General features: G+C 42.3%; 1 protein-coding gene across 1 annotated transcript; it reads right to left on the reverse strand.

The window, feature by feature from the left end:
- Positions 1-3,418: 3,418 nt before the first annotated feature.
- On the reverse strand, positions 3,419-13,977 carry LOC103123934 (butyrophilin subfamily 2 member A2-like). The gene is made up of 8 exons (XM_060189225.1): positions 13,858-13,977; positions 13,245-13,373; positions 11,761-12,108; positions 10,211-10,492; positions 7,629-7,796; positions 6,434-6,451; positions 6,309-6,335; positions 3,419-4,947 (listed from the first exon to the last, which is right to left on the reverse strand). Exons 2-8 carry the CDS (start codon positions 13,351-13,353, stop codon positions 4,325-4,327), a joined length of 1,575 nt encoding a protein of 524 aa, XP_060045208.1. The 5' UTR covers positions 13,354-13,373; positions 13,858-13,977; the 3' UTR covers positions 3,419-4,324.
- Positions 13,978-15,102: the final 1,125 nt, after the last annotated feature.

Consider the following 15,102-nt stretch of genomic DNA (forward strand, 5'->3'; position numbering starts at 1 on the left):
GCCGCAGGGGCAGTTCGGGTCGTCTCTGGCTCCCCAGCGATGGAACATAGCGGCTCACCGGCCATGGCCTGTTCGATAGCAATTGAGGAGGGCCCAGTCATAACGTGCTAGGTCAAAGCCAGGTTGACGCTTGCAGGGGTCTGTGATGAGGTGTTTGTTCTTTACCTCAGCTGACTGCCAACTCTGTTTCCAAGAGTCTAGAACAGAGAAGTTCAGTGTAGGCGTAGGGGACCAGATTGGGTGACGAGACGTCAAGCGTTGAACAGGGTGGGCGAAGATATCCGCGTATATTGGTAGGTCCGGTCGAGCGTAGTTGTGGGAAATGAACTTAGATGATGCCGCATCCCGACGAATATCTGGCGGGGCGATGTTGCTAAGAACTGGCAGCCATGGGACCGGGGTGGAACGGATGGTTCCAGAAATGATCCTCATGGAGGAATATAATTTGGAATCGACCAAGTGGACATGGGGGCTACGGAACCATACTGGGGCACAGTATTCTGCAGTGGAATAGCATAATGCCAGAGAGGATGATCGTAGTGTGGAAGCGCTCGCGCCCCATGAGGAGCTGGCCAGTCTTGCAATGATGTTATTCCTCGCGCCCACCTTTGCTGCAGTTTTTATGAGATGTTCGTGAAATGACAGAGTGCGATTGAGAGTAACGCCAAGATAGACTGGCTGGGAAATGTTATGCATGTACAAACTATTGTATTTACCGTCGAATGTAAAACATTAATTCCCCAATAAAGAAATTAAAAAAAAAAGAAGAAGAATGAAGCTCAGTGGTGGAGAACATTCTTCACATATATGGAACTCTGGGTTCAATTCCTGGTACTCTAAAAAGTGAACACATGAATAAAGGTGCTATTTTTACCTTCAGGGTTATTGCTGGGGCTCGGTGCTTGAACTACCCACTGCTCCTGTAGACCTTTTTTTTTTTTTTTCCATTTTGTTGCTCTGGTTGCTTTATCGTTGTTGTGGTTATTATTGTTGTTGTTACTGACGTCATTGTTTTTGGATAGGACAGAAAGAAATCGAGAGAGATGGGGAAGAGAAGGATCGACACCTGCAGACCTGCTTCACCGCTTGTGAAGCGACCCTCCCCTGCAGGTGGGGAGACCCAGGCTCAAACCCGGATTGTTACGCAAGTGTTTGTGCCTGGATCCTTGCACCCCGTGCGTTTAACCTGCTGCACTACCGCCCGATCCCAATGAAAAAAGATGTTAAAGTTGTTGAGAGTGAAACAAATATGTAGGGGTCTGAATAAGAAGCTGAATAAATAACACAGAGGTCAGGGGGAAAATTATACTAGTTTAATGCATCCATATCACAGGCCACCATAAGATTAGATTTATGCCCAGTTTCAATAAATACTTAACATTTTACATTTGGAGGCTGGGAGACAGCACACTGATTATACAAAAAGCCTTATGCCTGAGGCACCAAAGTTCCCAGGCTCAATTCCTAGTACCACCATAAGCCAGAGCTGAACAGTGTTTTTTAAAATTTATTTTATTTTTATTAAAGATTTTGTTTATTTATTAATGAGAAAGATAGGAGAAGAGAGAAAGAACCAGACATCACTCTGGCACATGTGCTGCCAGGGATCAAACTCAGGACCTCATGCTTGAGATTCCAAAGCCTTATCACTGTACCACCTTCCGGACCACTAAATTTTGTTTTATATTTTTGCCTCCAGGGTTATCACTGGGACTCGGTGCCGGCACTATGATACAATGCTCCTGGAGGCTTTTTTTCTTTCTTTTTCATTTTATTGGATAAGACAGAGAGAAATTGAGAGGGGGAGGGAGGGAGAGAAATAGACACCTGCAGACCTGTTTCACCACTCACGAAGCTTCCCCTTAAAGCATGATTTTAGATGTCTGATTCAATTCCAGAATCCTCTACTTGGGTTCTCAGAAACATGGATACCAATTTCAGGGTCACTCCTATTACACTTTCAAAGAATCTATGAGATAAGTTCTACTTACATACCTCTAATAATAATAATACAATATATATTTTCTCTCAGTCTTTTTTTTTAAGGTTTTATTTATTTACTGAATTTAGAAGATAGGAAGAGAGAGAGAAAGAACCAGACATCACTCTGGTACATGTACTGCCAGGTGCTGAACTCAGGATCTCATGCCTAAAATCTAATGCTTTACCCACTGTGTCATCTCCGGGAACACTCCTCTCATTCTCTAAGTAGTGTGCAGTAAAAGTTTCTAGAGACTATATGACCTGTGCATACCAGTACTGAATAGAAGCATGCATCAGGATCTAGCCATGTTTTAGAAAGCCAGAAATTTGATTTGTAAAAACATTAAAGAATGTCATTATCAACAAATATTTTGCTTTGGAGATAATTTTTTAAATAATATATCATTTTAAGAGATTTAAAAATATATATTCTAGTGGTCTGGGAGGTGGTGCTGTGATAAGGCTTTGGACCCTCAAGCATGAGGTCCTGAGTTCAATCCCCGGCAGCACATGTGCCAGACTAATGTCTGGCTCTTTCTCTCTTCTCCTATCTTTCTCATTAATAAATAAATAAAATCTTTAAAAAAAAATAAACAGAAATAGGTTGTGGGATTCTGTTTCTATAAATAAATAAATAAATATATTCTATTTATTGGGTAGAGAGAGAGAAATTGAAAGGGAAGAGGCGATAGAGTGTGAGAGAGAGATGTCTGCAGCACAGCTTCATTGCTTGTGAGTCTTTCTTCCTGCTGGGGACCAGGGGTTTGAACCCAGATCCTTGTGCATGGTAGAATATATGCTTACTGGGTGCACCACCACCTGTCCGCCAATAAAATATGGTTTCCAGAAATAAACAGCATAATCTGGGAGGTGATACACTGGATAAAACATTGAACTAGGGAGTCGGGTGGTAGCACACATCAACAACAACAAAAATAACTACAACAATAAAAAAAACAAGGGCAATAATAGAGAAAAAAAACACACACAAAAAACATTGAACTCACAAGATGGAGGTCCAGATTTTGATCTCTGTTATTGTATATGTCAAAGTGATGCTCTGGCTCTCTCATTAATAAGTAAATCCTTAAAAACAAAAAAAGAAACTGGGAGTCGGGCGGTAGTGCAGCAGGTAAAGTGCACGTGGCAAAGCACAAGGACCAGTGTAAGGATCCTGGTTCAAGCCCCTGGCTCCCCACCTGCAGGGGAGTCCCTTCACAGATGGTGAAGCAGGTCTGCAAGTGTCTCTTTTTCTCTCCCCCTCTCTGTCTTCCCCACCTCTCTCCATTTCTCTCTGTTGTATACAACAACAATGACAGCAATAACCACAACAATAATAATTACAGCAATAAAACAACAAGGGCAACAAAAGGGAAAAAAAACTACAATTAGCTTAGTATTTTATTTATTTATTTATTTATTTTCACAAGACCACTGCTCAGCTCTGGCTTATAGTAGTACAGGGGTTTGAACCTGGAGCTTTGGAGTTTTGGGGTTTCAGGCATGAAAGTCTCTTTTATTCTATTTCCCCAGACCTTATTGTTGTTATCATAATACAAATTAATAATTAAATTTAATGTTCTAATTATATTGCTTAATGCCATAAATATTGTCAGGTATCTGCCCATTTGGTGCAATACTCTAACCTGCTCAGCTGGAATTGTATCCCCCACTCATTAACTGAGTACTGAGTCCTTATTTATTGCATGAACTTCTGAAATAAGCTAGATTCAGATGTGTCCCTTTTCTATACCCATCTTCTTTTCAGTTATAGAATTGGTAGATTTACTGTGTTGGCCAGAAATTCTGGGAGTGGTACAGAAATGACTATCTACTTTTGAGGCCCTCTGTATGTGTATGTATGGTGGGGTGAAGTGGTTGGGGGAGTTGTTTTAAGATTAGGTTTAGCTATGGCCACAGCCTTGACTCCTTCTACCTCTCAGGTACAACTTCTATCTCCAATCTCCATTTGCGGCCTCTTCCTTTAAATGTATTTTGTTGCCCTCACTCAAGAGTCCAGTGTCTGGTGTCAATTTGAGTATCAGGTTGAAAATGTCACTTGATAGAAAAGCCTGTTACTTTCTCACATTTTCTTCTGGCTGGTAGCTGTGTAGCAATATTTACTTCCCTAAAACTGTACCCTGCTCCATAGTTACGAGCAATTAAGTTTGTAAAGCAACAATCTAATGAGCGAGAGATAGAGCTGTGGCCTAAAAAGGGTGTTGAATTTTTGAGGGAGGTTCTCTGATGTGGCCAGAAAGAAGAGTGGGGGAGGGAGTACTTTTTTTCCTTCAGGGAAGGTTGTGCTTTGGTAGTAGAAGTGGCTTCTTTTTTGGCTTCTCTACTTGGCTCTGAGACCAGGGAATTGTTCTGACTGACAGCAGTGGGTTCCTGCCCTGTGAAGGATCAAGCCAGCCTCAGGTACTGTGAGTCCCTTAGCCCCTGTGAATGCTGGACAAATGAAGAGAGGGCTGTCATCAGATCCCAGCCTAAAGAAGGGTCTCAGGGGCCCTGAGAAAAGTGAATGGGGACATGTGTAGATGTGTGATCTGTCCCTCATGTTGTAGAAGGAGATATCTCCAGATTCATAGTCTAGAAAGACAGCCACCCGACGAAGGCATTCTTTCAGAGGGAGAATCTTCTCAGGGGAGGACAAGACCCGGTACTGGTTTCCAAACATTTCTAGGGTCCAGAAGCCATTCTCAGGCACCAGTAGTGCTTCTCCTTTCCGCTCAACATTGTCTCTACAAACTCCCACTGCCCATACCATCACACTTTCCACCTCTACTTCCCAGTAATGTTTTCCTGAGGAGAAACTTTCCAGGCCTAGGACACAGGGCCGGCAATCAAATCTCTCTGGGTTGTCAGGTACACTCTGCCTGTAGGAACCCCTTTTCACACTTCTCAGGTCCTCTGACAGAAAGAGTTCAGGGTGAGCCGTGTCTGGATCCAGGATCACATCAGCTATAAAAGAAGTCTGAGACTTAGGCCTAGGGTTTCAGAGTAATATGTAATTCCTAGAGTTTCCAGAAAGATTCCTTCACCAGAAATGTATCTTAATCTCAGATCCCAGGCAACTCACGGGCTAAGAATTACTGAGGGAGTCGGGCGGCAGCACAATGGGTTAAGCACAAGTGGAGCAAAGCGCAAGGACTGGAGTGAGGACCCCGGTTTGAGCCCCCGGCTCCCCACCTGCAGGGGAGTTCACAGAGGTGAAGCAGGTCTGCAGGTGTCTATCTTTCTCTCCCCCTCTCTGACTTCCCCTCCTCTCTCCATTTCTCTTTGTCCCATCCAGCAACGACGACATCAACAGCAATAATAACTACAACAACAATAAAAAAGGAGGCAACAAAAAGAAAATAAATACATATTTTTTAAAAATCTTAAAGAAAAGAATTACTGAGGCCGTATTTCTGTCTCTTGAGTAATAGAAGCTTACCTAAGATAGAGACTAATTGGGGCTTCAAAGAATGTAGGTTTCACAAATGAGCTGGAATTAATAGCTTCCATTTTTCTATTTCTCTTTTTAAAACTTTATTTATTTATTTATTTATTTATTTTATTTGACAGAACAGAGAGAAACTGAAAAGGAGGAGATATAGAGAGGGAGGTTCTAGACAGTGGCACACTTGGTTGAGCCCTTATATTCCAGTACATAAGGACCCAAGTTCAAGCCCCTGACCTTTATATGGCCCCTACCTGCTTCACCACTCATGAAGTTTTCCCCTGCAGGTGGGGACCGGGAGCTTGAGCATGTATTACTTGCAGGTAACCAGATGCACACTAGTTGGCCCCCAATCTTGTTGAGCATTACTAAATTACTAATTCAAAAACAATGGTGTTGGGTGGTGGTGTACCTTGATGAGTGCGCATGTTACAATGCTCAAGGATCCTGGTTCAAGTTTCGCCATGTATTAGATATTTATAATATCTAATATTATAAATATTAGATATTATAAATATCTAAACAAGTATCATTTTCTTTCAAACTAATCCAGGATCCAAAGAGCAACAACTAGTAAAATGGAACCTTTGGGGAGGGTCACTATGTATGGCAGATCTCTAGCAATTAGGGACTAAATTATTCTAAAATAGGAAGGAGGTGTGAACTAAGTCATGGAATTGCCTATAAACCTATAAAAAGTGGTGATCAAATATTGGAGGAATTTAGCTAATACTCCCATACTACCCCTCTGCCCTCCTTTCCCCATTTCTACCTCCCAGACTCCAGTCAGCCTTGCAACCCTTCTTCATCTCCTAAAATATGTTGGCTGGCTAGTAGGGTAAAAGCTAATAGGATCAGAGGAGATGTCTGAGGCACTTACCAGCATGTAAGAGGGTTCTTCTCCATCCTGCAACAGGACAGATAGACAGCAGAGCTCATGAGATAATGGCTAAGCAAGCGGAACACTAATTGTGCATGCTGTAGCTCAGGACACCCTAAACTTACGCAATTCTTGAAGCTGCTCTGAAAAATAAACAGAAACAAATTAACATTCTCAAAAGAAGAACTAAATTTATACAAATGATGCATTGATCTTTTCTATGGAAAGAAAATCTCCCCTGACTGCTTCCCTAGGGAACTGTCAGATATCAGAAGTGATATATGATCAGATGGCTGTATATTATTTGTAATTATTTAGGCTTGCTTTTGCATAATAATATATTGATGTGTACTGATGTCAAGGAAATGAATACAACATTTGCAGAGTAGAAGAAAACGAATTCCAACGGATTAGTAGGATGTAAGTGGTCCAAGTCCTTGCTTTTGATTCTTGTCTTCTATTTCCCAGGTTTCTTTTTGTAAATATATTTTTATTTACTTATTATTGGATAGAGATAGAGAGAAAATGAGAAGGAGTGAGGAGACAGAGATACCTATAGCCCTGTTTCACCACTTGTGAAACTTTCCTCCTGAAAGTAGGGATCAGGGGCTTGAACCCAAGTCCTTGTGCATTATAATGTGTATACTTAACCAGGTGTGCCACCACCTGGTCCCTGTTTCCCAGGCTTCTATCAGAGCTGTTGGTATTTGTTTGTCAGTGAACTCCTATTCTTTTACTTTTCACTTAACATTACTTCATTTTTTAAAAAAATAATTAATTAATTAATCAATCTATTTATTTATTGCCTCCGGGGGTTATTGCTGGGGCTTAGTACCTACACCATGAATCCTCTGCTCCTGGAGGCCATTTTTCCCATTTTTGTTGCCCTTGTTTGTTGTTTTTATTGTTGTTATTGCTGTCATTGTTAGATAGGACAGAGAGAAAATGAGGAAGGAGGGGAAGTCAGAGAGGGGGAGAGAAAGACATCTGTAGATCTGCTTCACCACCTGTGAAGTGACATCCACCTGCACGCAGGTGGAGAGTTGGGGACTTGAACTGGGATCCTCATGCCGGTCTTTGTGCCTTGCACCATGTGTGCTTAACCCACTGCACTACTGCCCGGCTCCCATTATGTATGTATGTATGTATGTATGTATGTATGTATGTATGTATGTATGTATGTATTTATTTTTACATGAGCACTGCTGAGCTCTGGCTTATGGTGATGCAAGGGGATTGAACCTGGGACTATGGAGCCTCAGGCATAACCATTATGCTATCCACCCCTACTTTCCATGTGCTATTTCCCCAGTTCCTTACGTGCAATTTCTTTCTCTTCATTATCAACTTCTTTTTCTATGGATAGCATCTCTGTTTCTTTTTGAAGTTTTTTTATGAGGCAGATACTCCCAGCAATGAGGATGAACAGAATAGGTATGCTGGCAGCCAAGACCATCATCCAGGGAGAGGTGGTAGGGGTGAAAGATTCTGAAAAGGGAGCCACAAAAATCCTTTTACCTAGGGACTGGAAACGTGGAATAAGAGTGCCTACATAGGTGTGCATATACAGAACTCCTAGGTTCCTTGCATGGTCAATGTCTCAGAAACCCCAGATAAAGAGATTTTGGTTCTGTACTGGTTAACTTTACAACAGTTGTTCAAAGTAGGGCTTCAGAGACAGAAAATCTGAAACACATGAGGTCATTTTGGATAGGATCAGGGTTAATAAAAGCTAACCCTCCCTAGTGAATCACCACAGCAACCACCCTGGTAAAACCCCTCATAACTTCTTTCCTGAAATACTGCAATATCCTATTCCCTGCTCCTGCCCATATTCTCTACAGTCTGCCCTTAGTATAGTAGCCTAAGTAGAACAGCATGTATTTCTTTGCTCAAAATCCTGCAATGTTTTCTATCTTACTCCGACTGGAGGTCAAATAGCCCAAATTACTGACACGTGATCTGTGCCTATTACTTCTCTGAGTTCACCTCTTTCAACATTTTATGTGCTCCAGTCCACTCCAGCTACCTCTGTCTTTTGGGATATCTTAAGACTGCTAGACCCACTCCTGCTACAGGCCCTTCACATAAGCTGTTTCTGATACCTGGCTTGTTTCAGTCTTCAAATAACTGCATGGTTTATTCTTCACTTATCAATTTGCCTCTTTTGTTTTTTTGAAAAAAAATTTATGTATTTATTACATAGATACAGAGAAATCAAGAGGGGTAGGGGAAATAGGAAGACAGAGAAACACCCTTAGCCCTATTTCACTGCTTGTGAAACTTCCAGCCTCTTGCAAGTGGAGACCAGAGGCTTGAACCTGTCATTAAACATGGTATCATTTATGCTCAACCAAGTGTATCACCACCAGGCTCCAATCTGCCTCTTTTCATCGAGCACTTATCTAGCCATCTTACTCATGATTACAACCTCAGGGCTCATAGTACATTCTGACCCTTCTTTGATTAATTTTTTCTACTGTATTCATCACCATTTGAAAGAATCCACAGTTGGGGAACTGGGATCCCTATGCCGGTTCTCGTGCTTCCTACCATGTGTGCTCAACCTGCTGTGCTACCACCTGGGCCCCCTTACAAATGACTCTTGTTTAAACTCATGATTTCATTCTATTTATTTAGTTTTTTAGAACTTTTTTTTTTTTTTGTATTTTTTACCAGAGCACTGCTCAGCTCTGGCTTGAACCTGGGACTATGGAGCCTCAGGCATGAAAGTCTCTTTGAATAACCATTATACTATCTACCTCTGCCCATGATTTCATTTATACACACACACACACACATATATATTTCTATTTGCATGCAGGTTCTGTATTTAGGATGTCAATCAACCAATGTTGGCTGCTTGAATCCACTGTTAATTGAATGAATCCATGATGGGGAACCCTTGGAGACAGAGGGCCAACTATAAGGGAATTGAGTATCTGTGGCTGCTCTGAGAGATGGGAAGGATGTGTGCAGACATTATGCCTTGAAATTAATCCTTCCAGGAAACCAAGTACAATTTTAGCTCAGTTTGGGAGAGGGAGTCAAAAATTACAGGGAGGAAACATGGGAGTTAGCGCAATGGATGAAACATTAGGCACAAAAGCATGAGGTTTCATGTTTGGTCCCCAGAATCAATATACCAGAGTGATGTTCTGGTTATCTTTCTTTCTCATAAATAAATAAACATCAAATAATAAAAAAAAAGGAGCCAGGTGGTGGCACACCTGGTTGAGTGGACATGCTACAATGCCTAAGGACACAGATTCGAGCCCCTGGCCCCCACCTGTAGGGGAAAACTTCACAAGTGGTGAAGTAGTGCTGCAGGTGTCTCTTTGTCTCTCTCCCTCTCTGTCACCCCATTCCCTCTCAATTTCTGGCTGTCTTTATCCAATAAATAAATACAGATAATAAAAAATTTAAATTAAAAATATAGGCAGGGGCCATTCAATGGTGCACCTGATTAAGCACACACATTACAGTGCACAAGGACCCAGGTTCAAGCCCCTGGTCCCCACCTGCAAGGGAAAAGTTTTATGAGTGGTGAAGCAGGGTTGCAGGTGTCTGTCTGCCTCTCTCCTTCTCTATCTCCCTCCCTCTCAATTTATCTAATAATAAAAAATAAAATAAAACTGAAAAAGAGAAAAATAAACCTTTAAAAATATATATAGACAGATTTTTGACCATGAGTGAAAGGTGTCAGTTCCCCCAAACCACCTCAACTACCACTTTGTTCAATGGTGAACTGCATTTAACTTGCCCTTTGTGCTCAGGCCTCTAGTTCTTCAGGACCTGGAACACTTCCACCCCATGCCCTTATCTCCCCATCCATAGTCTAGGCTCTAATCAGTCTGCTGCTGAAAATCCTGCCTCGACACCTGAGAGCACAGGCAACTAACCTGGAATGAAGATCACAGTTTCCTTTTCCTGGCCAAGCAGGGTATTGTTGATGGAACAGGACATGTTTCTTACAGTGCAGTCTCTGATGATTATAGCTATAGTGACCTTAAAGAGACCATCTGCATCCATGGTGTAAGCTTCCTCCAGGGAAGGCATGATTTCGCCATATGGGTCCTTCCATACTGCATGGGGCTCCGGGAACCACCCTAAAGATTTGCATTCCAGACGGATGCCTCCATCATCATGACCTTTAATTTCAATGAAGGGTATAGATCCTAGGCCTGAGGACAGAAATCAGGACTCAGCTAAAACAAGTGATAATGGCATAGCCAAAATGCCTTAGATTAAAAAAAAAATTTTTTTTAATGATCTCATCCTCAAGCAGAAGCTGAAAAACAAGATCAGAAGAGAAAACACAAGCAGAACCTGAACTGAAATTGGCGTATTGCACCAAAGTAAAAGACTCTGGGGTTTGTGTGTGTGTGTGTGTGTTGGGGGGGGGAATACAGGTCTAAAAAGGATGAGAGAGGACCTAATGGGGGTTGTATTGTTATGTGGAAAACTGGCAAATGGTATGCATGTAGAAACTATTGTATTTCCTGTCGAATGTAAAACATTAATTCCCCAATAAATAAATTTAAAAAAATTTAAGTATCAGTACATTATACCATTATATAGGTCTTAGGGGTGCATTATTGAAAAACCAAATGTGCATTATCCCCATTGTCTTGATTTACTCTCTCCCACCATTATCATCTTCCTTCTAGTAATTGGTTTATTAGATGAAAGTAGCCATTTCTCTAGTTGAAGAAAATTTTGTTGATCAGCAATGGGCTGGTTTAATGTTAGTAAAGACTTTTCTAAGTATCACACAGTGAAAAAGCACCAATTCAAATGAAATTATGGTACCCGCTCACTTGGACAGTGAGCTGCTTTGCTCTATGTGTGACCCAGGCTTGAACCTGACCCTCACTACATTGAAGGAAGCTTTGGTGTTCTGTCTCTTTGCCTCTCTCTCTCTCCTCTTGCTATCACCCTGTCTCTATTAAAAATGGGGGGGGGGGCAGGTGGTAGTGCAGCGAGTTAAGCGCACATGGAGCAAAGCCAAGGACTGGCATAAGGATTCCGGTTTGAGACTCCTGGATTCGTAGTGCAGGCACTTAGCCCTAGCTATAACCCTGGGGAAAAAAAAGAAGAGGGGGGCCAGGTGGTAGCACAGCGGGTTAAGCACAGGTGGCATGAAGCTCAATGACCCGCCTAAGAATCCTGGTTCTATCCCCTGCTCCCCACCTGCAGGGGGTCACTTCACAAGTGGTGAAGCAAGCCTGCAGATGTCTTTCTCTCCCTCTCTCTGTCTTCCCCTCCTACCTCCATTTCTCTCTATTCTATCCAACAACAGTAATGATAACAAGGGCAACAAAATGGAGAAAATGGCTTCCAGGGTCAGTGGGCTTGTAGTGCAGGCATAGAGCTCCATCGATAACCCTGGAGGCAGAAAAGAAAAGAAAAGAAAAGAAAAGAAAAGAAAAGAGAGAAAATGATGATGTACCTGCCACCATTAGGTGCATGATGGCCTTATCGTAGGACCTGCCTTCTTGGAAATAACAGTGGTAGATGCCATCTTCATGGGCTGTGACATTGTGTATGATCAGAGCCACACTGCCCTTCTGAATATCTTCCACCAAAAAAGTTGTTCTTCCTCGGTATTCTTCCATCTGCTCCTCTGTGCGTTCACGCCCACCCTTATACACAAGCACTGCCTGAGACAACTGAGACCGGAACCAACGCACCTCCATGTGTTCAGCATTTTTCTCAGGAGAAAGGTGGCATTGTAACCTGGTGTTTTCTCCCAGCATGGCCAAGATTGGGTCAGCTGGCCCCACAACTGTAAACTGGGCTGTTCAACAAAGGGGTAGTATCAGACAGGGGCTCTGGACATCAAATATCTAAGGCAAAAGAGGAAAAGTCTAGGAAACAGATATATTCTTTCAAAGGTCAGAAAGATTTCTGGGATGAAGAATCTGGGAGCTAGTATCTGTGACCAGTTGGCAGTAACAGATCCTGGGAGGTTGCAAATGCTTTAAGGATGAAACATTGAGGAGACCACACTGAGCACATCCCATCTTCACCTTTGCCCAAAAGAGCCTTTTGCTCAGAGGTTTTCTTCTGCTTCTCAATTTATCAGAGTGCCTGGAATGTAAACTGGGGATGTTCAACACATGACAGCCACAAGCTAGTCCCAACTGAAGTGTGCTGCAAATGCAAAATGCATACACAATTTTGAAATTGTAGGAGAAAAAAAATCTAAACATCTAATTGTTGATAGTTGGCATTAAGCTTAGGTAATAATATCTTAATTACTGGGGATAAAACATATTATCCAAAGTTTATTTTTTACTTCAAACTGTAACTGATCAAAAAACTAAAATTGCAGATGCAGCCTGCTTTTATAATTCTCACTGTAGACTAAGTAATATCTGCTGGGCAACACCGCCTTAATTCAAAAAACATATGTGAAAAGTGGGGTGGTCCAGGAGGTGGCCCAGTGGATAAAGCATTGGACTCTCAAGGAGGTCCTGAGTTCACTCCCCAGCTCACATGTACCAGAATGATGTCTGGTTCTTTCTCGCTTTCCTCCTATCTTTCTCATGAATAAGCAAAATCTTAAAAAAAAAAAAAAAGAAAAGAAAAGAAAAGAAAGAAAAAAAGAAAAGAAAATGGGGAGAAGACATGGCAGAGCCTTCACCATAAAAAAAAAAAAGTGCAAGTGGGGTGGGAGTAGTTATGCAAAGAAACTCTCATGCCTGAGGCTCCTAAGTCCCAGGTTCAGTTCCCCCTACCCCATCCCACCCCACCCCTACACACCACCACACCACCAGAAAATGAGAGCTGAGCAGTGTCCTGGTGAATAATAATAATATAAAAATTGTAAAAGTAGAAATGAATTCAACTACTGTACTTCTCTCCTTTCCCTTTTTGTAGGTTGATTTTCATTTCTGAGAAAGTGATAGGAGTTCAGGCACACACCACTACCTGAGACCTGTGCAAACAAGCTGATAATGGGGAAGAAAAGAAGGGAATCTGGCAGCGAAAAATGCAGAGAAACAGCCGGCTCCATAGGCATCAGAGATGAATCACCCATGAAAGGCAGGGACTGGAGTCCTAGGGGTACAAACAAGGAGAAATCAGTCAGAGACTTAGTAGCTCAGTTCTGATCTAGGTCAAATTTCTCTGTAACTCGTATTGCTATCGGCACTACCCCAACTTCTGTGTAGGGCTGTAGGGTAGCCCCCTATCACCTGGTTCAGGTATTTCCCAATAGATTGATTCATTAAACATTCCATAGTATAAATCAACAAACAAGACAGTGATGGGGGAGATCTGGGAGGCAGTTTTCCCTATCTCTTCGCTCATTTCTCCAGTCAGAGTAGAGTTTCTTCAGTCGTTATTTGATACACTTCCATACCTCCCTCCCTTTTTCCTCTTCCTCCTTCCTCTGATCAGGCTGGTGACCCACGGTAAAGTCAGACAAGGAATGCCTCCCTAAGGGGAAGTGTTCCCTTGGGGGCTGGGGTGCGGAGAGGGTGTCTCTTCCTACCCTAGGGCAACTACCCCAGAGTTGGAGTACTTCCCTTCCCTATCCTACCTTCTAAAATAAATTTCTTCGTTTTCGTTCGTTCTCTGACACGCTGACGACAATTTTCCTGTTGTCCCTCTTCCCTCTAAGGCGCCATGGGAATGGTTACAAGCAGAGGACAAACTAGCCAGAGAGCAGAGACAACATGTGCTTCAAGATTTCCAATGAATGATTTAAAGACCAGAATTGGCCAGCTGTGGGTCAGTCAGCCAATAGTATTCCAGAGCCTGCTTGCTCACCAGTTACTAGGTGAGAAACCACTCCTACCTGTATTCGCAGGTAGGAATAGTTTTTGAGAATCTCTGTCCTTTATTATTCCTGTCTTCTTTCTTCAGAAATAAAATACTTTTCGGTTTCTCCCCTTAACTTCCCTGAGGATAATGATGTTAACGCTAATCACTAGAGACTTTTGTGTAAAGTGCTTAAAAATGTGTATGTGGTGGTTGGAATGAGGGGAGTGGGATTGGGGAATAGCAACGAAGATTATCTATTTAGATTTCATCATCTGCCAGTAAGTAGATAGTTTGGTTTGGTTTGGCTAAATTCAACACTTTCCTACCCCTACCCCAACCCCACCCCACAGTATTCCCCTTTCATGTCCTATGGATCCAACAAGATCTTTTTATAGCTTTCTTTCAAAATAATGCTTCTAAGGCACATTTCTTTCTTTCTTTTTAAAATTTTTTTTGGATTTTTTTTTTTTTTATCTATTTAAGAAAGGATTAATTAACAAAACCATAGGGTAGGAGGGGTACAACTCCACACAAATTCCCACCACCCAATCTCCATAACCCAACCCCTCCCCTGATAGCTTTCCCATTCTCTATCTCTCTGGGAGCATGGACCCAGGGTCATTGAGGGTGGCAGAAGGTAGAAGGTCTGGCTTCTGTAATTGCTTCCCCGCTGAACATGGGCGTTGACTGGTCGGTCCATACTCCCAGTCTGCCTCTCTCTTTCCCTAGTAGGGTGTGTCTCTGGGGAAGCTGAGCTCCAGGACACATTGGTGGGGTCTTCAATCCAGGGAAGCCTGGCCAGCATCCTGGTGGCATCTGGAACCTGGTGATTGAAAAGAGAGTTAACATATGAAGCCAAACAAATTGTTGAGCAATCATGGACCCAAAGCTTGGAATAGTGGAGAGGAAGTGTTAGGGAGGTACTCACTGCAAACTCTAGTGTACTTCTGCTTTCAGGTATATATTTTGCAGTAGTTTATGGAACGTGTGAACATAAGCTCTCTCTCACAGAAACTGGTGT

This window comes from Erinaceus europaeus, chromosome 4 (genome assembly GCF_950295315.1).
Source record: "Erinaceus europaeus chromosome 4, mEriEur2.1, whole genome shotgun sequence".
Lineage (NCBI taxonomy): Eukaryota > Metazoa > Chordata > Mammalia > Eulipotyphla > Erinaceidae > Erinaceus > Erinaceus europaeus.

Excerpts from the sequence above, each read along its gene's own strand:
- LOC103123934 (XM_060189225.1), bottom strand. The coding sequence starts at position 13,353 with ATGGGTGATTCATCTCTGATGCCTATGGAGCCGGCTGTTTCTCTGCAT. Across the intron at positions 12,109-13,244 it reads CTTGTTTGCACAGGTCTCAG|CCCAGTTTACAGTTGTGGGG; the intron begins GTAGTGGTGTGT and ends TTTGTTGAACAG. Across the intron at positions 4,948-6,308 it reads AAGAACCCTCTTACATGCTG|CTGATGTGATCCTGGATCCA; the intron begins GTAAGTGCCTCA and ends CTTCTTTTATAG.